This window comes from Heloderma suspectum, chromosome 2 (assembly GCF_057233095.1).
Source record: "Heloderma suspectum isolate Gila_16-S chromosome 2, 16-S_ref, whole genome shotgun sequence".
Classification (NCBI taxonomy): domain Eukaryota; kingdom Metazoa; phylum Chordata; class Lepidosauria; order Squamata; family Helodermatidae; genus Heloderma; species Heloderma suspectum.
In genome coordinates, this window is record NC_139459.1 from 308,655,851 (window position 1) to 308,678,015 (window position 22,165).

At 46.7% G+C, this 22,165-nt stretch overlaps 1 protein-coding gene across 1 annotated transcript in view; it reads left to right on the forward strand.

Moving 5' to 3' along the window:
- FAM194C (family with sequence similarity 149 member C) overlaps positions 1–21,028 on the forward strand; it is a 107,868-nt gene extending 86,840 nt beyond the window's left edge. The window contains exons 17-18 of the mRNA XM_084829831.1: positions 19,196–19,259; positions 20,210–21,028. Coding sequence (XP_084685957.1) covers positions 19,196–19,259; positions 20,210–20,251 — 106 coding nt within the window. The 3' untranslated portion in view covers positions 20,252–21,028. The remainder of the gene's footprint in view (positions 1–19,195; positions 19,260–20,209) is intronic.
- Positions 21,029–22,165: the final 1,137 nt, after the last annotated feature.

A 22,165-nucleotide genomic window follows, 5' to 3' on the forward strand; every position in this document is an offset into this window, starting at 1 on the left:
CAGCATGGCTTTTCTTGTTATGAGTTTGCCCACCACTCTGTTGTTTGTTCACTTCTCCATCCTAAGCTGTAGTTTTTAAGGATCTGGATCCACAGGAAACCTCAAACATACACTTCCAATTTATATATTTTTCCACCTTTCCCCCCAGTTGTCTCCAAATGGGACTACAATTCTGAGTTAAAACAATGTAAGACAAAATTTCCACACATTAAAACAACATAGAAAACACAGAGAAATAAAGCAAAAGTGATTATTATCATTATCATCATCCCGCCTTTTCCCCACTACTGGGACTCAAGATGGCTTTACAACATTAACAACTTGTACAGTTAAAACATATAAATAGAAATATACAAAAGTTAAAAATATAATTAAATCAATAATAGTCAAGTTGTATAAAATATCAGAATTTTAAAAGACAACAACAATATAGACAATAGTATCCATCCATCATATTCTCACTGGTCCAGACTATCTATCCCCAAAGGCCTGCTGGAACAAAAAGGCAAGGGCAAGGGAATCACAAACAGATCAATCAGGGGGGTGATGTCATGTCCCAAAGCACATGCCCATAGCACTGTTTCAACTTTGACATTTAAAGGATAATGGAGCAGGTGCCAAACCAATGTCTCTGGGGGAGCAGGGGTATTCTAGAAGCAGGGCACCACCACAAAAAAGACCCTGTCCCTGGTAGCCATCCTCTCACCTCAGAAGGGGTGGGGTAGGGGCTGCCTGAAGCAGAGCCTCAGATGAAGAACTCCATCAGCAGGCAGATTCATATGGGAGAAGGACAGTCCTTCACATACTCTGAGCCCAGGCCATTTAGGGCTTTATGGAGTTATGGGTCAAAATCAGCTCTTTGAATTGCACCTGGAAATAAACTGGAACCCAGTGGGAATCTCTAGCAATATGCAGTCAGCACAGCATTCAGTCGGCGGTCTGGCCGCCATATTCCGAACTGCTTGAAGTTTCTGGATTCTTTTTGAAGTTGTTGCAAATGTAGCTAGCTACAGATGCGTAAAAATGGCTCTTCAAATTCAGGATTGGCATCATTCCATATTCACTATCCACCGGTACATCTCAGCAGTCCATGCATGTAGAGTTGTCAGAGGCTTGTAGCAAAGAGGAGCCTGTTTCCCGAAAGCTCATTGATGGAATTAAACTCTACATGTTCCTCACATCCCTCATAAGGCTGCTGCCTCATTGTATGTATTAGTTCGCTTGTCCATTTATGTATTTTCAAACCACACATTCAAAAAAAGTTCTGCAGGCAGCTTACAGAAAAACCTGTTGCAGTAGCCCTCTTTAGGGTGCAAGTCTGTGCGGTTTTCAAACTACCACCAAATTCAAGAAGGTGAATTTGTCTTCCAGTGCAGACTTAGCCAAATCCTACAATGGATTACTGACGCCTCCCCCAACCTGGCACCCTCCAGATATGTTGGACTATAACTCCCCTAATCCCCAGCCAGCATAGCTGCTTGTTGGAGGTGGTGGTCGTTGTAGTCCAGCACATCTGGAGGTCACCAGGCAGGTTGGGGGAGGCTGGATTATACTCTACCCAGGGGCTAACCCCATGGATCTGATTCTAATACAATTTTTTAAAAATGTGCATCATCTACAGGCTTTCTTTCACAGGTGAAAAATGACTTGTCATGATTGCCCTAGGAGAGAAATATGTCAAAGGCGAAAAAAGGTGGGCTTTAATGTGCACAATTTTCAGTGAAACATCCATTGGGATTTAGGTTTCTACACGCTAATGCCACCAGAAGTCTATTCCACCTCCCTATCAATGAACAGCAGGAATTGACTCCTAGTCCAACAGAAACAAAACTCCCATAGATCTCATCGGAGTGTCAACAACTTTAATTAAGGAAATGGAATGCATTTTGAGCTGGTATTAAGGATATGCAGTACCTGTCATATTCTACTCTAGAGCCCTATCACATCACTCTGCTGATGCTGCTGACAAAGTAAAGCATCAGAAGTCCCAGTTTAATTGGCATGTTAACCCTGGTTTATGGCTGTGCTGCATCACAGTAAGAGCACAAAACAGCCATCGACCTATAATGAACCGGGCCCTGAATCTTTCCGTATCGCCATTTTAAGGCCTCTGTTCATCTATTTTATACAACTTGGCCAGAAGTTTTCTTGGTTTGGTGTATTTCCACCATATCAGTTATCCCCAAGAAGTCACTGAACAGTTTAATGTGAGCACTAATGGTTCAAGTGACCCTGCATCCATTGAATGTTGAAAGTTCATTTGAAGAGGTTTTTCAGAAAGGCAACTGGTGAGCTCTTAGTTGGGCCTGTGCTTAACTAGGCCAGCTGCAGACCAGGAGGAGGAAGTCCCCCTTCTGGTCAGCCTGGCCTGGCCCTGCCCCAGTCACCGAGCAGGGAGTTGATTGACTGGAATTGGAATGGAACACACCAATGTGGTCCATCCCAATGTGCAGAAATAGTCCCACTAACATCAACGGGAGTTATTCCCCAAATATGCATTGGACTGCAGCCTTAGGGCCAAACTACAGGTTACATGCAATTATGTGTAATTTCTCCCTGATGTGTGTGTGTGTTTGAATGGGAAAACTTCCCTCCAGTGCTACACCCAAGACTGCAGCCTCCCACATTTGCTTTTGATATTATTATTTTTTTAAGATTGGTGGAAGCAACATACAACTGCATGTAACATGTCATTTGGACTTTTTTCTTTCTAAACATGCATAGGATTGTGCCCTAAATTCATGTTAAGTTCCAGAAAGTAAAAACAAACAAATTGGTCCACAAGTCTGTGGCATCTGTGCAACTCTGGAAAAGCTGCTCCTCTTCAGAATCTGCAGGTCATAGAAATCTGAACTCATTTGATTCCACTGCGGATTTCTCTGGCATCCCTACTTCTAGTTACACCTTTCCATCAGATAAGGAGCCAATTTATTGGCATGGGCCTCATTTGCCAAGCATCTCTCCCCATACATTCCTAGCTGGAAGCCCAGGCTCATCTCATCGTCAGGGAAAATCACTGACCCCAGAGCGTACTCCTTGCAGCACTCTTCCAGACTTCCTCCCTTGAACTGCTGCTGACCAGCCTACAGGCTGAAATGTTAAGTTCTCTCTGGGCAATGAACCCCCAGGCATAGGATGAATGAACCCCCAGGCTGTAGCTCAGTGGGTAGAGCACCTGCTTGGCATGCAGAAGGTTCCACTTTTGATTCCCAGCGTCTCCATATAGGGATGGAAAAATTCCTGCCTGAACCCCTGGAGAGTCACTGCCAGTCAACGTTGACAATACTGGGCTGGAGGGACCCATGGTCTGACTCAGTATAAAGCAGCTTCCTGTGTTCCTTCGTATCTCCCACAAGTGTACTGTCTGGCACCTTCTGCTCCTGTTGAACGGCTGAGGGCAGATTCAGACTCAAGAATACGGCCAAGTCCTATGTCTGTTTACTCAAAGGTAAGTCCTACTATGTTCAATGGAGGCTCACTCTCAGGTAAGTGTGCATAAGACTGTAACCTAAGTCATCCAAAACTAGAAGACAGAGGATGTGAGAAGACATCCTTGCTGGGTGATACAGCATGTCAGAGTGGGTGTCGGAGGCGAGGGAGGTTGCATAATTCTTAAATCCTGGGTGCTTAGCAAAAACAGGCTGGTGTCCTCAGGTGTCAGTGACAGCGTATTTCATGTGAACATAGGAAGCTGCCTTTTACCGATTCAGACCCTTCGTCCATCTAGCCCAGTATTGCCAACACTGATTGGCAGCAGCTCTCCAGGGGTTCAGTCAGTATTCTTTCCAGCCCTACCTGGAGATGCTGGGGATCGATCCTGGAACCTTCTGTATGTGAAGCATGTGCTCCATCATTGAGCCCCTCACTCTCCCAAATCTCACTTAATGTATATTTTAAATGAAAATTATACAGGCTGTAATATATGCTTTCACAAAATATAAACACGATGGCAGAACATTCTTTCTTTAAAAGAAAAATAACTCTTCGAAACAGTTTTGCTGTTTTCTGATCTCCCTTTACTGGGCATAACAGGTAGATTTACATACAGTCACACCAAACGCTTGACTTAATTTTACATTGTAAAACCTTCCTTGACAACAGCTCTAAAAGTGAACCCTAATTGTGGCAGAATCAAGATACCAATCCTGCATCCTTTAAATCAGCAACGTAGCTTTTGCCGGGTGGGAAGTCAGATCAGGTGCTTTGTAAAGTGCACGGAATGATTACAAATATGAGTGTCTTGTTGCAACAACCCAGCTGTTTGGATAATAAACCATATAAATAACATATTAAATTCATCTCCACCTGAAAACATCCGCTCTGTGAAAATAGACCAAATTAAAAAGAAAAAAGACCAAAAAAAGTCTGCAGCCTTTTCTTCTTTGTGTGTGCAGTAGACCCTGCACGTTCAATAACCTGCCATTTGAGAAATAGGATCGTCAATATCCTGGGCATTTTTTTTTTTATTGGGATTCACTTTAATTCTACATTATTTATTTCATACACAGCCGAATCAAAGCAGTGTGAAGTGAGCCAATATCTCTGCTTTTGACTTGGGGCCTTTGCAGCGGTTACAGGAGTAAATATCTCTCCGCTCCCTCCCCCACTCAGCAGCGTCTAATGGAAGTTTTATGACTGTGGCAAGAACATTGACTGTCTGATGTGGTAACTCCAATAATCTTCTCTCTCTTGAGCCTTGGGGACACCAGAGAAAGGCGAATAAATCTTGATTTTTATTATAGGCCTCATTTCATCCACACATAGATGAGGTGGGGGAAAGCAACGTTTAAAGCAAACATTGTGCACCTACGGGGAGGAGCACGGTATTAGCATGGCTGGCAAACACAAAGGTGGAGTAAGAGGTTATATATTCTGCTATTACTAATAGCCACCAAACTTAACAGTCCCAGCCAGCATTGCCAAATCAAAAAAATTCAAAAGTGCACATGCGCATGTGGTTACTGAGGAGTTGTAGTGTGTCTTTTACAGAGTACTAGATAACTGTGTGGTGTTGGTGTTGGTGTTGAACTAATGGGCCCATGCTAAGTCCCACAAGCCTGTGATGTTTTGGGGAAAGGGATCACACCTATCAAAGAAGGAGACGTTCTTTAAATTCCCACATACAGCTTTAAGGTATGTTGATTTAGCAAAGTGGTCTTCAACTTTTCCACATCCACCTTTTTAATCCCAACCTTAAATTTACCTTTTATTTGAACTGTTTATCACCCTCATACCCCCAAAAGGGAGGCTATACCTCAGTGGTAGACCACGCATTGCATGCAAAACATCCTAGGTTCAATGCCTGACATCTGCAGGTGGGACTGTGAAAGACCCTGGTCTGAAACCTGAAGCCCTGGAGAGCTGCTGCAAGTCAGGGATGCCTTGTTTTGGACTGCAACTCCCAGGATGCAACTGACCATCGCCCAGGGGTTGGTCTCGATGGTCTTATAGTAGTCCCCTTCCAACCCTACTATTCTATGATTCTATGACCACATTGACTGGGGCTGGTGGAAGATGAAGTCCACAACATCTGGAGGACACCAGGATGGGGAAGCCTAGTGTAGACCATACTGAGCTAGATGGGCCAATGGTCTGGTACAATATTAGGCAGGTTTCAGTGCCGGACCGAAGTTTTGGGGGCCTTTGGGCAAGATGCCCTTAGTGGGGGGGCTCCCCTCCCCTATACTGCTGTCACTGCTGCCCGTTTGCTTGCCTTCTCTTTGGGGTCATAATCCACACAGCTGCCCAGAGAGGAAGGGAAAGGCAAGCGGAGGATGCTGCTCCATCTCCTCACTCTTGCCACTGCTCGCTTGTTTAGAGGGAACAGATAAACAGCAGTGACAGCAGGAAGGGGGGACAACAGGGACAGGGTGCTGTAGGGGTTGGGCTTTGGCTGGTGTCCGACAATGCCTACCGTTGGCGCCGGCCCTGGCAGCTTCCTGTGTGGTGCTGCTGGTGCAGTGCTGTGGGTTGTGACCAATAGCTGAGCAGCTGAGAGCGAACCGTTCTCTCAACATCTGTGCCTTTGAAGGTGAATTAGAAAGCAGGATTGAGAATGCTAGATCGTACCATGTAAGAAGGAGATTATAGACCAGACAAGGTCAAACAAACAAACAAACAAACAGAATTCTATTTAGAAATATACAAAGCCAGGCTGGTAATGTGTTCAATAATGATTCTAGCCTACCTGCCCCCCCAAAAGAGTTTGATAGTGATGCTAAGCAGGTTGCTAGGATTTTTCTGGGCCAAGTGAGCCTATTTTCCCTACTCCTGCACCTATTGTGTGCTTCTTTAACTGTCCCTTTTCCCACACACAGAGTAGAGCGGCTGGGAGGTGGGCAAAGGGAAGGGGAAAAAAATCAAACAGGGAGATGTGAGCACATTGTACTGTGTAATATGCACCTCCCGCCTCAACTTGGCAGATGGCAGCTGATGTGCAAGATGCATGATAAAGGCATGATGGCCAGGGAGCATATCTAACCACTCCACTGGGGTTGGTGCATGTCATCTTTCCATCTCCTTGATAAGAAAGCCAGCTTCCTTCATTCTAAGTCCATGGGAAATCGCAGCAATGAACCTGATGCTGAAGGTTGTTTTTCGATGATGATGATGATAAGAGCCATGCTGGATCAGACCAAGAATCCATCTCGTCCAGCATCTGTTCACATAGTGGCCAACCAGCTGCTCACGAGAAACCCACAAGCAGGACATGAGTGCAACAGCACCCTCCTGCCCATGTTCCCCAGCAACTGGTGCACACAGGCATACTGCCTCTGGTCCTGGGGGTAGCACAGAGCCATCAGGACTAGTAGCCATTGATAGCCTTCTCCTCCATGAATGTATCTAACCTTTGAAAGCCATCCAAATTGATGGCCATCACTACATCTTGTGGTAGTGAATTCCATAATTTAACTATGTGCTGTGTGAAGAAGTGCTTCCCTTTATCCTACTTGCTACCTGCTTTGAAAACACTTTTCACCAATACTGTCCAATACTATGAAAGCAAATGATCAGGTATGCCTGAACACAGCCACTGCTGAGAACATGTGCAGCTATAGATGTCCAAAATGGGAAGCTAAGCTCTGAAGCCTGCAATCCTAGGCTTCAAAAGAAGTCCCATTGAACTCACTTAAGAACATAAGAAGAGCCCTGCTGCATCAGACCAAGGGTCCATCTAGTCCAGCATTATGTTCACACACTGGTCAACCAGGCATCGGCCAGGAATGCTCAAGCAGGGCATGAGCGCAACAGCACCCTCATGTTCCCCAGCAATTAGTGTACATAGGCATATCTCAACAACAACAACAACAACAACGAAGAGCAGGAAGGGCTGCATCTAGATACAATCTCTGCCTACTTCACACACAAAAAAAGCTCCCTGATGGTGGCCAGGCAGAGGTCTTTGTGATTCTGGGTAGGAATACAACATATGTGGGTAAAGTTGTACTGTCCAGCGTGCTTTCAGTATTTCACAATGATTCACAGCAAAGCAATAGCTCTTAAGCCTGGGAATTATTATATTACCTCCAGCAGGCCTCTGAATGCCAGTCGGTAGGGAACATGAGCAGGAGGGTGCCACTGCATTCATGTCCTGCTTGTGGGCTTTCCGTGGGCATCTGGGTGCTGGTTGGTGATGGTGGCAGCGCTTGTAGGTCCGGGTGCTGGAAGCCTGGAAGCAAGGAAGGAATTAAGACAGGGGTGCAGAACTCCTTTCAGATCCAGGGCTGAATTCCATTTCAGAGAAGCCTTCAGGGCCATTCCAGTGGTGGGCAGGGCGGAGGGCAAAATGGGCAGGGTCCAAAATGCCCCCAAACGCCTGCACCTGCATATTTTAGCTTTAAGCTCTGGCTGCCAGTAACCGAGCCTCAGGAGAGGCACTTCAACCTTTTAGAAGAGGGGGGAGAGAAAGTGCACAAAAGCCAGGAAGCCACCAAACAGTCAGTGGTTGGGGGAAAGGGAAAGGGGGCGTGGCTATCTGTGAGCCCCAGGAGGGCTGGATTTGACCCTGGGCCAGAGCTTCTGCACCCCTGAATAAAGGAGTGCAGCTCAAGACGGTCAGCAGCAGAAAATGGATGCAGAACAGGAAAACAATGACAACACCATGGGGACAAAATCAGGGGCTGGGGCTGACCGGTGGGAAATGCCTTGTGGTCCCCAGTCACAATTGTGCTCCCATCAGCAAAATACTGGTGACAGGAGGAGGAGGAGGAGTCATTGGTATGGTGGGGGTGAAAAACTACCAAGGGGACAGAATCAGGAGATAGGGCAAGGGGGGGGGCTGTCCCCCATTTATCCTCAGCAGGGGTTGGGCCTTTCTCCCCCATCTATGATTTTGCCCCTGCAATGGGGAGTTTCTTACCCCCTCAGCACAAACTAATGGAGCGGCTTCATTCCATCAGGTGGCTTTGGGTCGGGGGAAGCCACTGCGGGACTTTCTTTACCAAGCGCTCAGATTATGAGAGCTCAGAAAAGGAAGTTCAGGGATTGGAAGACTCAGGGATTCAAAGCTCTCCCAGGCTGAGCCAGGTTTGTGCCTGCCCTAATTACAAATAGTCTCAAATTCGGATGGGGTGGGGAAAGAAAAATGGCTCATCACCATAATTGAACATCACCCCTATGTCCACGAACAGACTTCCCCAACCTGCTTTCCTCCAGTTGTGTTGAGTTACAACTCCCGGACAAGGACATGCTGGGGGTGATGGGAGCTGTAGTCCAACACATCTGGAGGGAAGCAGGTTGGGGAAGGCTGACTTAGAACATGAATAATTCATAGAACAGAAGCCTGCAGATGCCTATTCTCAGTGTTTGTTTGTTTATTACATTTCGATACCGCCCAATAGCCAAAGCGCTCTGGGCGGTTCATAACAATTAAAATCACAAAATACAGACATCTAGTATTTGTTCTGGGGATGTTTCTGCCTTATAGGAATGTTTAGATTCGACGTTTCAAATCACACCACTCTTAAATTAAATATATTAATGCTTTGAGGGATTCCCCTTCCCCCCATTAGCTAGTTCTCCAAGCTACTCTATTGATCTTGTGAGTAGGAATACTGTACAACTGTTTTTTGAACACAGTCTGCTCATGGTTCCATGTCCAGCAGAACACCACCTTCAGTTCATTAAGCTTATACTTCATTCAAAAGTTACCTTTAAGTCTGCATAGCAGTAAATCAATGGAATCCACATTACAATGCGCTGTCTTGCTGCATTCTCTATAAACAAAGAGTAAGGAATCTTTAAACACATTCCATTGTATTTTATTTTTATAACCCAGTTGAGCTTTGTATGTGTGATTCAGTGCTAATTAGTAGTGCCTGCAGAAATCAAATTAGCTATGATCCCATGCAGATGGCTTTTTTTTTTTTTTTAACTATGCATCGGACCACACATATCTGCACCTGATCTGTGATAAAATGCTCCTTACCACTTGGTATGGTAGTTCAGCATCCACCCAGATGTCCCAATGACCCTAGGGTGGCCACCTTCACCCTAGGGTACTTGATCATCTGTATGATACTGCATACAGATGGTAAGGAGAATTTTACCACACATCAGATGCAGATGACTGGTAGAAGATCAGATAAAGTTGTCATCTGCATCCACCCAGATGACCAAGCCACCCTAGGATGAGACACCCAACTCTGGAGTAATTTGGTCATTGGTCATGGCTCTTTGTGTATTCAACAACATATGTGTATGTGGGGTGCGGGAATGAGATGGAGTATATATTGGTTAAGAGCATAAGAAGAGCCATGCTGGATCAGACAAAGGGTCCATCTAGTCCAGCATTCTGTTCACACAGTGGCCAACCAGTTGCCCATGGGAAACTCACAAGCAGAACATGAGTGCAATAGCACCCTCCCGTACATGTTCCCCAGCAACTGGTGTACATAGGCTCACTGCCTCTGGTACTGGAGGTAGCACATAGCCATCAGGAGTAGTAGCCATTGATAGCCTTCTCCTCCAGGAATTTGTCCAATCCCCTTTTAAAGCCATCCAAATTGGTGGCCATCACCACATCCTGTGGAAGTCAATTCCATAGTTTACCCATGCACTGTGTGAAGAAGTACTTCCTTTTCATGCAATGGGTTATATTTCTAAACATTTCTAAGAGAGCCAGTGTGGTGTAGTGAGAGCCAGTGTGGTGTAGTGGCAAGAGTGTTGGACTGGGAGCTGGGAGATCCGGGTTCTAGTCCCCACTCGGCCATGGAAGCTCACTGGGTGACTTTGGGCCAGTCACACATTCTCAGCCCAACCTACCTCACAGGGTTGTTGTTGTGAGGATAAAATGGAGAGGAGGAGGATAATGTAAGCCGTCTTGGGTTCCTTGCAAGAGGAAAAGCCTGCCAGGAGCCAGGGCCTGCAGGAGAAGCCACCACCACCACCACCACCGGGGAAGAGGCATGCTTGCCTCCGCTGGGCCTGCTGCTGCCGCCGCTGGGCCTGCTGCTGCCGCCGCTGCCACCACCACCAGGCCTTCCTTGTGGACTTCTGCCTGGCAGACCACCAGTCCCTGCAGGACCAGGCCCCCAGGTACCGAGCCAGCTGTGCTGCTCCACCTGCCCCTCCCTGGAGGAGCTACATAAGCTGGCTGGCTGAGGTGGCCTGGGAGAGCCAGGGCCTGCAGGAGAAGCCACCACCACCGGGGAAGAGGCGTGCTTGCCGCCGCCGGGCCTGCTGCCGCCGCCGGGCCTGCTGCCGCCGCCGGGCCTGCTGCTGCTGCCGCCGCTGCCACCACCACCAGGCCTTCCTTGTGGACTTCTGCCTGGCAGACCGCCAGTCCCTGCAGGACCAGGCCCCCAGGTACCGAGCCAGCTGTGCTGCTCCACCTGCCCCTCCCTGGAGGGGCTACATAAGCTGGCTGGCTGAGGTGGCCTGGGAGAGCCAGGGCCTGCAGGAGAAGCCACCACCACCACCACCACCGGGGAAGAGGCGTGCTTGCCGCCGCTGGGCCTGCTGCCGCCGCTACCACCGCCACCAGGCCTTCCCTGTGGACTCCTGCCTGGCATTTTTAAGGGGATTTTAATTGTTTTGTTTGTTTGTTTTATTTTGTTGGGTGGGATTTTGTTGCGTTTTTAGGGGTGGGTAGCCTGCCTGATAGGCGGGAGCGAGGGGGCATGTGTCCACCTGATGGAGGCAGTGGGGGGAGTGTTGGGGGCCAGAACATACCGAGGCTGGGTGGCAGGCGCTGGCGGAACGCTAGGGGCAGGCCATGCCAGGTAAGGGGAACAAGGGAGAGATGTGTAGTATCTGTCCCCTGCTCCGGGCCTGTCCAGAGCCAAAGGATGGCTGGGGGAGGCGTGACCCCATCTTCTGGCCTTTGTTTGCTGCTCTGCAATGCCAGGTCTGTTACCCAGAAAACCTCCCTCATCCATGACATGATCCTGGATGAGGGTGCAGACCTGGCATGTATTACGGAGACCTGGCTGGCTGAGGCTGCTGCTCCAACCCTTGCAGCCATGTGTCCAGCTGGATTTTCGTATGCACAGCAGCCGAGGGCTGGGGATCGGGAAGGGGGAGTGGCTGTTATCTACCGAGAGTCCTTGGTCTTCACCAGGCCCCCTCTCCGGGAGACCAAGGTTGCTGAGTGCATGTACTGGAGGTTGGGCCCGAAGGGCAGTCTGGGGATTCTGCTCGTGTACCGTCCACCCCGCTGCACGACTGACTCCCTGGCCGAGGTGCTGGAGGTGGTCTCTGATGTGCGTGTACAGTCCCCTAACTTACTGGTGTTGGGGGACTTCAACGTACATTCGGAGGCCATCCTCACAGGAGCACCTCGGAACTTCATGGAGACCATGGCCTCCTGGGAGCTGCACCATATTCTAACTGGGCCCACCCATGTAGCCGGTCATGCACTAGACCTTGTGTTTGTTTCTGGAGAAGCGGGGAGTGATCTGGAAGTCGGGGGTATATCCACCACCCCCTTGTCATGGTCAGATCTCTATCTGGTGACGTTGGACTTCTCGGTTCCACAACCCCTCCGCAGGGGTGGAGGACCCATTAAAATGGTCCGCCCCAGGCGTCTTATGGATCCAAATGGATTCCTGAACGCGCTTGGGGATTCTCTGGGGCATGCCAACGGCCACTCGGTCGAGACCCTGGTGGGTGGCTGGAATGCCGCAATCACTGGGGCATTAGTTCGGGTGGCTCCGAAACGCCCTCTCCCCCTGAACAGGGCTCGGACTGCACCATGGTTCAATGCGCGGTTACGAGCTCTGAAACAGGAGGTGAGACGGCTAGAGCGCCGGTGGCGGAAGTCTCGCTCCAAAGACGATCAGACACGGGCTAGAGCTATATCTTCAGCCTATCACGTGGCGGTGAAGGCAGCAAAAAAGGAATATTATGCTGCCTCCATCGCATCTGCAGAGTGCTGCCCCAGGAGGCTGTTCCAAGTGGTCCGGAGCCTGGTCGGTCCTGTGGCTCCGGAACCACTGGAGCATTCTAAGGCCTCCTGTGAGGCTTTGGCAAGGCACTTTGCAGATAAAATTGATCAGATTAGGTGTGTTACTCTGCACACTGTGGATACAGTTAGTGAGCAAGAGGCGGCCTGTGGCAAACCGGTTTTGTGGGATCGGTTCCAGCTTCTTCCTCCTGATGAAGTGGACAAGGTGCTTTCATCTGTAAGGCCGACCACCTGCTTACTTGATCCTTGCCCATCTTGGCTCATTATGAGCTGCAGAGAGAGACTGGGTGAGGGGATCAAGGTGGTGGTGAACGCCTCCCTTGAGGAGGGAGTGATGCCATCAGCCCTCAAGGAGGCAGTGATAAGACCGCTCTTAAAGAAGCCCTCCTTGGATCCTCAAGTTCTGAACAACTTTCGCCCAGTCTCAAATCTGCCATTTTTGGGCAAGGTGATTGAGCGGGTGGTGGCGGTGCAGTTGAAGGCACACTTGGAAGAAACTGATTATCTAGACCCATTTCAGTCGGGCTTCAGGCCTGGGCATGGGACAGAAACGGCCTTGGTCGCCTTGGTGGATGATATGAGGAGGGCTCTGGATAGGGGTGAATGCTCCTTCCTTGTTCTCCTCGACCTCTCAGCGGCTTTTGATACCGTTGACCATGGTATCCTCCTGGACCGCCTGGAGGGGTTGGGCATTGGAAACACTGTATTGCGGTGGTTCCGGTCCTTCCTCTCCGGCAGGTACCAGAGGGTAGCACTGGGAGAGGAGGTTTCGGACCCGTGGCCACTTACTTGTGGGGTGCCACAGGGTTCCATCCTCTCCCCGATGCTATTTAACATCTATGTGAAGCCACTGGGGGCTATCATCAGGAGGTTTGGGGTGCAGTGTCATCAATATGCGGATGACACGCAGCTCTACCTCTCATTCAAATCTTCACCAAGGTTGGCCGTAGAATCCCTGTCCAAATGTCTGGAGACGGTGAGTGGCTGGATGGGGAGGAATAAGCTGAAGCTCAACCCTGACAAGACCGAGGTACTTTTGGTGGGAGACAAGAGGAGGCTGGGAGATGTTGACCTGGTGTTGAATGGGGTACAGCTACCCTTGAAAGACCAGGTCCGCAGCCTGGGGGTCATTTTGGACTCCCAGCTGTCCATGGAGGCTCAGGTGTCAGCTGTGAGCCGGACAGCGCTGTATCAACTCCATCTGATACGACGGCTGCGCCCCTTCCTTCCCGACCATCTGCTCCCATCGGTAGTACATGCCCTGGTCTCCTCTCGTTTAGACTACTGTAATGCGCTCTACGTGGGGTTACCCTTGAAGACGGTTCGGAAGCTGCAGCTGGTACAGAATGCGGCGGCTTGCCTGATTAAAGGCAGCTGCTGGTGTGATCACATCACTCCAGTGCTGAAGGAGTTGCACTGGTTACCAGTTGTTTTCCGGGCCAAATTCAAGGTGTTGGTTTTGACCTTTAAAACCCTATATGGTTCCGGCCCAGCCTATCTTAAGGAGCGCCTCCAGCAACACCAGACAGGCCGCTTAACAAGATCAGCCTCGGATGGCCTTCTCTCTGTCCCATCAGCCAGGACAGCTAGACTGGTGGGGACGAGGGAGAGGGCTTTCTCTGTGGTGGCCCCCACTCTGTGGAACTCCCTCCCTAGGGAACTCTGTCATGCCCCCTCTTTAATGAGCTTCCGTCGTGCATTAAAAATGTGGTTGTTCAGGCAGGCATTTGGGGTGGGTTAGGGTATTTTTTTAAAAAAAAATTATGGTAAAATTTTATTGTTTTAAATTGTTTATGGTGGGTTGTACATCGCCCAGAGTGGCTGGGTGACCAGTCAGATGGGCGATTAATAAATTTAATTAATAAATAAATAAAAAAGGCGGGATATAAATGCAATAATAATAATAAATAAATAAACATCATTGAATGGTGTATTGGGTGGAAGGGACTGCATGGTCTAAGCAGCAGAGCCTTCCCCAACCTAGTGCCCTCCAGAAGTATTAGACTACAACATGCCATGCTGGCTGGAGGATGGTGGGAGTTGTACTCTAACATGTCCAGAGGGTGTCAGGTTGGGGAAGGCTATATACCTCTATTGTTTATATATCTAAACAGAATGATAGGTACTGTAGTGCCCTGAGGCACCGATGTGCCCCCAGACACCTTCCTTCATGCCCACTGAGACACCCTACTCTTCCCAATGTTTATTTAAAAAGGTGTTTATACTTTATTTCTGGCAGCTGGGATTGCTTCAAAGCCAAGTGGGAGCCTCAAGCTGCTGCCATCTTAATTTCCCATAAATGCCTCTGTACAGGTTTCTTGGCCTTTGTGATTAGCCAGGCCCACCCATGGTGGCCATTTTATGGTTTTGCCCAGGACAGTTTCTCAAATTTCCAGAATTCCCATGGGCCCAAAAGGTTGCCTACCCTTGATCTAAACACTAGGACTATAAGTCCCCTTTAGTCCCCCATATCCAATTTTAGATCAACAACAGCTGTGTAATTTATAGAGAATTTTACAACACCATGTACCTACCAGGCATTGGTGCATCTTCCAGCAAAGGACATTGGGCATTCACTTAAAGGGTCAGTGGATAGCGGGGCAAATCCTGCAAGGAAAATTATATATATATATATATATATATATATATATATATATATAGTCTATATTTTGGGAGAAAGTGGCAAAACCAACATCATACATTCAAATTGCATTATATGTTGCCTGCAATGGCAATAAGCTGTGTAATAAAATAAATGAGACAAAAAGTGATGTAGCACCTTAGAGACTAAACTGATTAACTGAACCATGAACCTCAATAGACACTAGCCTACCTCATCAAATGCGTGAAATGTACTGTTTTCATGTTATATTGTTAAGGAAAAGGGGGTGACTCACTCCACTCCTTCAAGCAGAAGGAAGTTCCAGAATTGCCTCTATACAGGGTCTGTTTTCTTGTAATGAGAGAGCACACTAAAAACCTACAGTATGTTAAGAATACCTATTTTTATTTACCAAGAAACAAGCAGAGCATACTGGAAGCTAGCAGACTCTTAAAGCAGAGAGCACAACTGCTAATCATGTATTCAAACAGCCTAAGCGTGAACCCCTATATGGCTGTTTTCAGTTTAGCTAACTCCAACTAAACTTCAAGTTCTCTGTCTGAATCTTTCTCCAGCAAAATTAAAGCTGCCACAAATTATTTTTCCACTCCTCTCACTTGCTAAAGTTTGTGGCACTTCCAAGGCTGGAGAGAGACTTAGAATCATAGAATAGTAGTGTTGGAAGGGGCCTATAAGACCGTTGAGTCCAACCCCCTGCTCAATGCAGGAATCTAAGTCAAAGCATCCCTGGCAGATGGCTGTCCAGCTTCATCTTGAATGCCTCCAGTGTGGTAGAGCCCACCACCTCCCTGGATAGTTGGTTCCATTGTCGTATTGTTCTAACAGTCAGGAGGTTTTTCCTGATGTTCAGCCTGAATCTGGCTTCCTGTAACTTGAGATTATTCTGTGTCCTGCACTCTGGGATGATCGAGAAGAGATCCTGGCCTTCCTCTCTGGGACAACCTTTCAAGTACTTGAAGAGCGCTATCCTATCTCCCCTCAGTCTTCTCTTCTCAAAGCTAAACATGCCCAGTTCTTTCAGTCTCCCCTCATAGGGCTTTGTTTCCAGTCCCTTGATCATCTTTGTTGCCCTTCTCTGAACCGTCTCCACTTTGTCTGCATCCTTCTTAAAGTGTGGCGCCCAGAACTGGACACAGTACTCCAGATGAGGCCTAACCAGTGCTGAGTAGAGGGGAGCTAGCATTTCCTGCGATTGGGAAGCTATACTTCTATTAATGCAGCCCAAAAGAGCATTGGCCTTTTTTGCAGCCACATCACATTGTTGGCTCATATTCAGCTTGTGATCTTCAGCAATTCTAAGATCCTTCTCACTTGTAGTGTTGTTGAGTCACGTATCCCCCATCTTGTAACTGTGCATTTGGTTTCTTTTTCCTAGGTGCAGAACTTGGCATTTATCCCTGTCCCACTTCCAGCCATAAAGGACTACTGAGCCTTTTGTCTACTATCAGGAGGCAGTCTATTTTTAAAAAAAATCATAGTGACAGGCCCATCACACTGACATTTTACCATGACGAAATTAGTTCTGACTGATTTTTCTTTTCCAGATGCAAGATGTAAATTAGATGCAAAACTTTGCTTGTTTTTTACGAGCAAGAAAGACTAGAAAATAAAGAGGTGTTATTTCTCTAATGTAATTTGAGCACTGGCTGCAGTAATGAAAATCTTCTTGTGTAAATCAGTGCTGACCTAATTAATACAATTATAAATTATTTGCTGTGATTGCATCAGTCTAAGCAGCACACCAAAATCTATATGGAAAACTGCCACAAAGATGGTCAGGTTATTTAATTTTGAGGCTGCACTGACAGATGAAACAATTAATCGTTCTGCCTCTGTAATGATGATCACATCAGAGCTTGTTCACAGGTGCCATCATGATGGACAGGGGATCTTCCTGAGCGTCAGGCATATTTTATTCTTAGTGACAACTTATAGCAAATGTCAAAAATTCAGGCAGTCTGAATTGTAGGGAGGGAAATTAATCAGTGGTGTGTCACTGGTTTATGATTCGCTGCAGTTGCTTGGGTTGTACAGGGAATACGAAGCCACCATGGCATACCTCAACACTGACAAAAGCAACGGTTAATATTCATAACCATCTGGGCAAAAGGCGTGATATCTGATTGCTGTGCAGGAAATAATTTCCTCGCTTAAATCTTTTGATCTGCCATTGGAGCAACTTTCTCTACTCCTGCCCCCTCCCCAGCAAATGTTTAGATGATGCCTTTCTGAAGATGATGCCTGCCACTCATCCTCATAAGAGAGAATAAATGCTGATATCATCGCTTGCTCCAGCCCGCCCTTCCTCTGTTCTCTGAGGCGGAATAGGTTACTCTGAGGATGCTGTCATGTAGAGAGGAGAAATGGAATCTGTCCGGCCAGGTTCCTTTAAAGAAGGAACCCATTTCAAAATGATATTTTCCCTCAACCCTGGGTCCTTCAGATGTGCCGGACTACAACCCCATCATTCCTAAGCAGTATGGGCCATGTTGGCTGGGGGTGATGGGAGTTGTAGTCTAGCACATTCGGCAGGCCCTGGGTTTAGCGCAAATGAGCAGAATGGAGTCTTTATTTTACCACTCCTCAAAATGTTGGTGCCATCAGAACATCATACAGGAAGCCATTTCCCCTTGCCGCCCCTCCCTCAAGGGGCAGATCTTTTGGTCTTCATTCTAATTTTTGCAGTGGAGGCTGGTGGCTCTGATTTTGGTGGGTCAATGAATCCACCCCGGGTTTCAGTCAGAACCAGCCAGAATTGTAAAGGAGCTATGCAAGGTGCTGATCCTACTTTGGGGATAGGGTTCAGCACCTTGTATAGCTCCTTCAGAGTTCTGGCTGGTTCCGACTGAAACCCAAAATGGATTCCCAGCACCACCAAAATTGGAGCCACCAGCCCCCCCCCCCCCCCCCCCGCTTCTCCACCTCCCACCATTTCTGTAAATACTTCCTGGCATCCGTTATTCTTGCTCTCCATTGCAAAGTAGACCATTAGCCAGTTGTCTCCCGATATTCTCCCACTTAATGCTTCTGCAAGATATGTTCTTGTCCTTCTATTGGCGGCCATCAATTTATCCCTGTCCTGTGCTATTCAGCTCATCTCCAGCCCTCTTGATCCAGTTCCCACTTGACCATCCAGACATGGCACAGTTTTGATCATGGCCCTGTCGCAGCGCTGTATTTCAGATTCAGCTGGCTGCCTTCACTCAGAGGGCAACCTAAGGGAAGAGTCAGAAAGTATCTTGCCTGTTATGTGTTGTTGGTGACAAATTCCTGACCTGTGTCATAACCTTTAGCATTCTTTCTGTGAGAATACTGAATTTAGCCATTCAGTGGGGGGATCCTACACTGGATCAAGAGGATTTTATACCACCTGGAGCTGGGACTTTAATCTCTGAAGGTTCATCCCCTCCAGCTACTAGGTAAAGCTACCCAATCTTTCGTTACATAGTAATTTCGCCATCTAAAATTATCTCCAGAGGTTTGGGACGTCACCTTCCAGCATTCCTGACCATTGGCCATGCTGGCAGGGGCTTCTGAGGGTTGAAGTCCAGAACATCTGAAGATCTACCTTCCGCCCACTCCTGCTTTACAGGAACATTGTGGGATGAACCTGTGGACTCCTATGCCACTGCTGTAATGTTTAGAGATTCACCAACAGGTGCTAAAGATCCAGGTAGTCAATTCAAAGTGGCAGAATTGAAGCTTTTATGTGTTTTAGGTTAATCTGCATTCATCTTCGTGCAATATTTATGAAAGATTCACTTAGGGCACAATCCTATGCATTTTTAGACAGAAAAAAATCCTACAAGTTCCAACATGTCCCAGCCAGCCATGCTGGCTGGGGAATGCTGGGTGCTGTAGGACCTTTTTCTATCGAAACATGCATAAGACTGCACCCTTCAAGTCCTTTGGGAATGCTAAAACAACTGTATCTTGAATATATAAAAACTCGCTGAAGGAAATGTGTCTGGCTAGCTGAAAGGAATCGGAATAAATTATTGTGTTGTGAGAAAGCAGAACATTTTAGACATTCCTTTGCTTAATCATGAATAGTCTATCTAGTGACAAAAACTCCCTGGAAGGAACCTGGAAAATCTTGTTCTTCTGTCATAAACACATAGTTTATCTTTGTCTCCCTCTTTTCTCTGCTGTTCCTTGAATCTTAGGCCAAGCTCAGGCTCTGATATCAATGAGAAGGCTATGCAGCAACTGACTCCTGCAAACACTATGGTAATTTTTTGTAAATTCTTGTAACTGAAATTATTTTTATTAATTATTATTAATCTTGATAAACTGCCTTTCATCCACAAGGGATCCCAGGGGAGTGTAGATAATGTTATAAAATGACAAATATACTACTACTAATAATAATACAAAATAAAAGAAAGCAAGGTTGGCACCGATCATATCTCCCTCTGGAGACCATTCCAAAGTTGGGGTACCACCAGGGTGAAGGTCCCCTTTTTTGTAAATGCATAATGTATTTCACCCACTGGTGATGCTCACTGAAAGGCCTCCTCTGAAGAGCTTAATGCACAGGCAGGATGATATGGGAAGAGAATATGGTTTATAAACTTTAAAAATATATTCATCATCATCATCATCTGATATGAGACATTCTGCAATAAAGCAGTAATGCTGAACGACACAGTAATATGCAACCTGAGGTTAAAAATTGCATCTGTTTGGTGTACATATTATAAAAAGTAGCTGTAAGTATTTCTGTGTTTGAGATCTTGGATAGGGATGGATGAATCTGTCAATTTCAGTTTCTGCCAGTTTCTCATTTCTTAAATTTGGTAACCCCAAACTTTGAGGGTTATTTTGTTTTTTTGCAAGCCATCTTCCTAATATAATGTGTTTTTGAATGTTGTTTCACTACTATCTGCATCTGTGTGTGCAGTTTTTGACTGGAGAAAGCCACTGCAAAATTCAGAACAGTGTAAATTTCAAAGAACAACTAAGGGCACAATCCTACGCATGCTTAGACAGAAAATAAAATTCCTACAATGCCCAGCATTCCCCAGCCACCAACCCCCAGCGTTCCCCAGCCAGCCAGTCTAAACATGCATAGGACTGCACTCTTCGTTTTGGTTTGTGTAGTGGTTCAAAAGTGCAAAACTAGGTAAGTTTGCATTAAAATGTCATCTGAATGCATTTCTCCCCCATCCCTAACCTAGGATACTTCCTTCAGGAGTCAAGCTTTCTTCAAGGAAATATGAAAGGCATTCCTTGTGGACATGGCAGATATCCGTCCTTGTGCGGTCATTACTGCTTGCTAATTAAGTTGGCAGGTTCCGAGTTAATGTTGCATGTTGCATCCATCCAGAGCAATAAAACATATTTATTTGCTCACCCTCTGTCCTATCAATAAGTACTGCATTCGGCCCACACAGAGTGAGCACCACAGGCTAGAATGGCTCTCCATTTGTATGACTAGAAAGGGATCTGTTTTACAAATCACTGCATTCTAATTTGATGTGTTGGACAATAGCCAGAAGTCAGACTGCCAACAAGCTGCCTAATTTATATGGGAGGAAATGGCTTGTAAGATGATGGTGAAAAATTACCTTAGTTATGACCTCGCTTCTGTTTGAGGTCAGTGAAATGCTTTCTAAGAAAGGCTCCTCATTTTCTGCAGTTCTGTCCATGCAGACTTTAATGCAGATTAACAAAGAATCTGGTGTCTGTGGCAGGACTTCGTTGACAGAGAATCTCAAGCTGAATTCTCAAACATGATCGTCATGCAGAGCTTGCAGCATTAAGGGATGGTGTGCATGTGTGAACCAGCTGCATAATGCCACAGGCAGAGGTTCCTAATATGACCATCTCACGGAACATCTCAAACAATGCTTTTCAATGGAGGCTGATCACATATTCAGTCGCAAATATTGAGTGTTGTTGAGTAACTAGAGTGGTAAAAATGGACTAATATTTCAGACTGCATGTAAGGGAATTGCACTTTTGAGTGTTCCCCTGAATAAACATTTCCAAAGTTTATTTAATGTTTTATTTTCTTAAGTACATTTGTATCCTGCCTTTCTTCCATCACGGAACTCCAGGGTAGTGCAGACAAAGTTCCCAGGTAGACTAGACTCACATCCAGGTACTGACCAGTCCCAAACCTGCTTAGCTTCAGCGAAGTGGCTGCATCATATGCCCTCAGACCATGTGTAGAAACCCAGCACCATAAAAAGAAAAGGTTAACATATAACTGTCTTGATGATACGTTTAGAATGTTTGTGATGAAAACTGCCCTGTGATTCAAGGTGAATTCAATTACTGCCGCTTGTTTTGACCTGATGCTTATATGCAGAGCATCATTTGGCATAATTCAAAGTCACATCTATTGCTTTTCCTTGGTCTTGTGATATTTTTTGCTCATGAATAAACTCCTGCTTATTGCTGGCCTCACAGGCAGCATTTAATGGCTACCCAACCTTCCCACCTAGGAAAATGACCGGATAAGAAACATCAGAAATCCAAAAAGCCTACTAGATCATAGTAACTGTCCTCAGCTGCCAATGAGGGAGGATAAAGTTCTTCATTCAATATTCAAGGTGGGTTTTAAAAAAGAAGAAGAAAGAGAGTGACCTATTCATCACAGGTTGACGCACAGTGGGGTTTCCAATGGGTGGATTCAGAAAACTAATTTTCTCACTCTGCAGTGACCTTTTGCAATCGCTGCACAGCTGGATCCAAGTGGGGTTTGGTGGTAAAAAGGAACAGTCAGCCTGCTTTTAAAAAAGAATCTCTTCAGGCTGAAAATCAATTCTAGTGGCCATATATGTAGAACTCTTCTATTGCAGTCATCGGGATGGCATGGGGTCTCCCTTCCAGCATAGAATTGCTCTGAGATTGCTATGGGTGAGATTATCACTGTGGGTCTGCTTTGAAACAATGCTGGATCACAGTTTGGGATTGGAGAAAGGAGAGTTAATGGCTCGGGATGGATGGCTGATGCATTCTCAACGGGAGCTCATCAGGTGGGGAAAGGTCTGTTAATGGGAATAAATTGTTAGAGGATGCAGAGAGGCAGACAGTGAGCTGTGAGCTGAAGGCCCCTTGAAGTTCAGGTATCTCTCTGGGGACCTGAAGTAGGGTAGCATATTAGTTTCCTGCTAGAAGTGTGAATT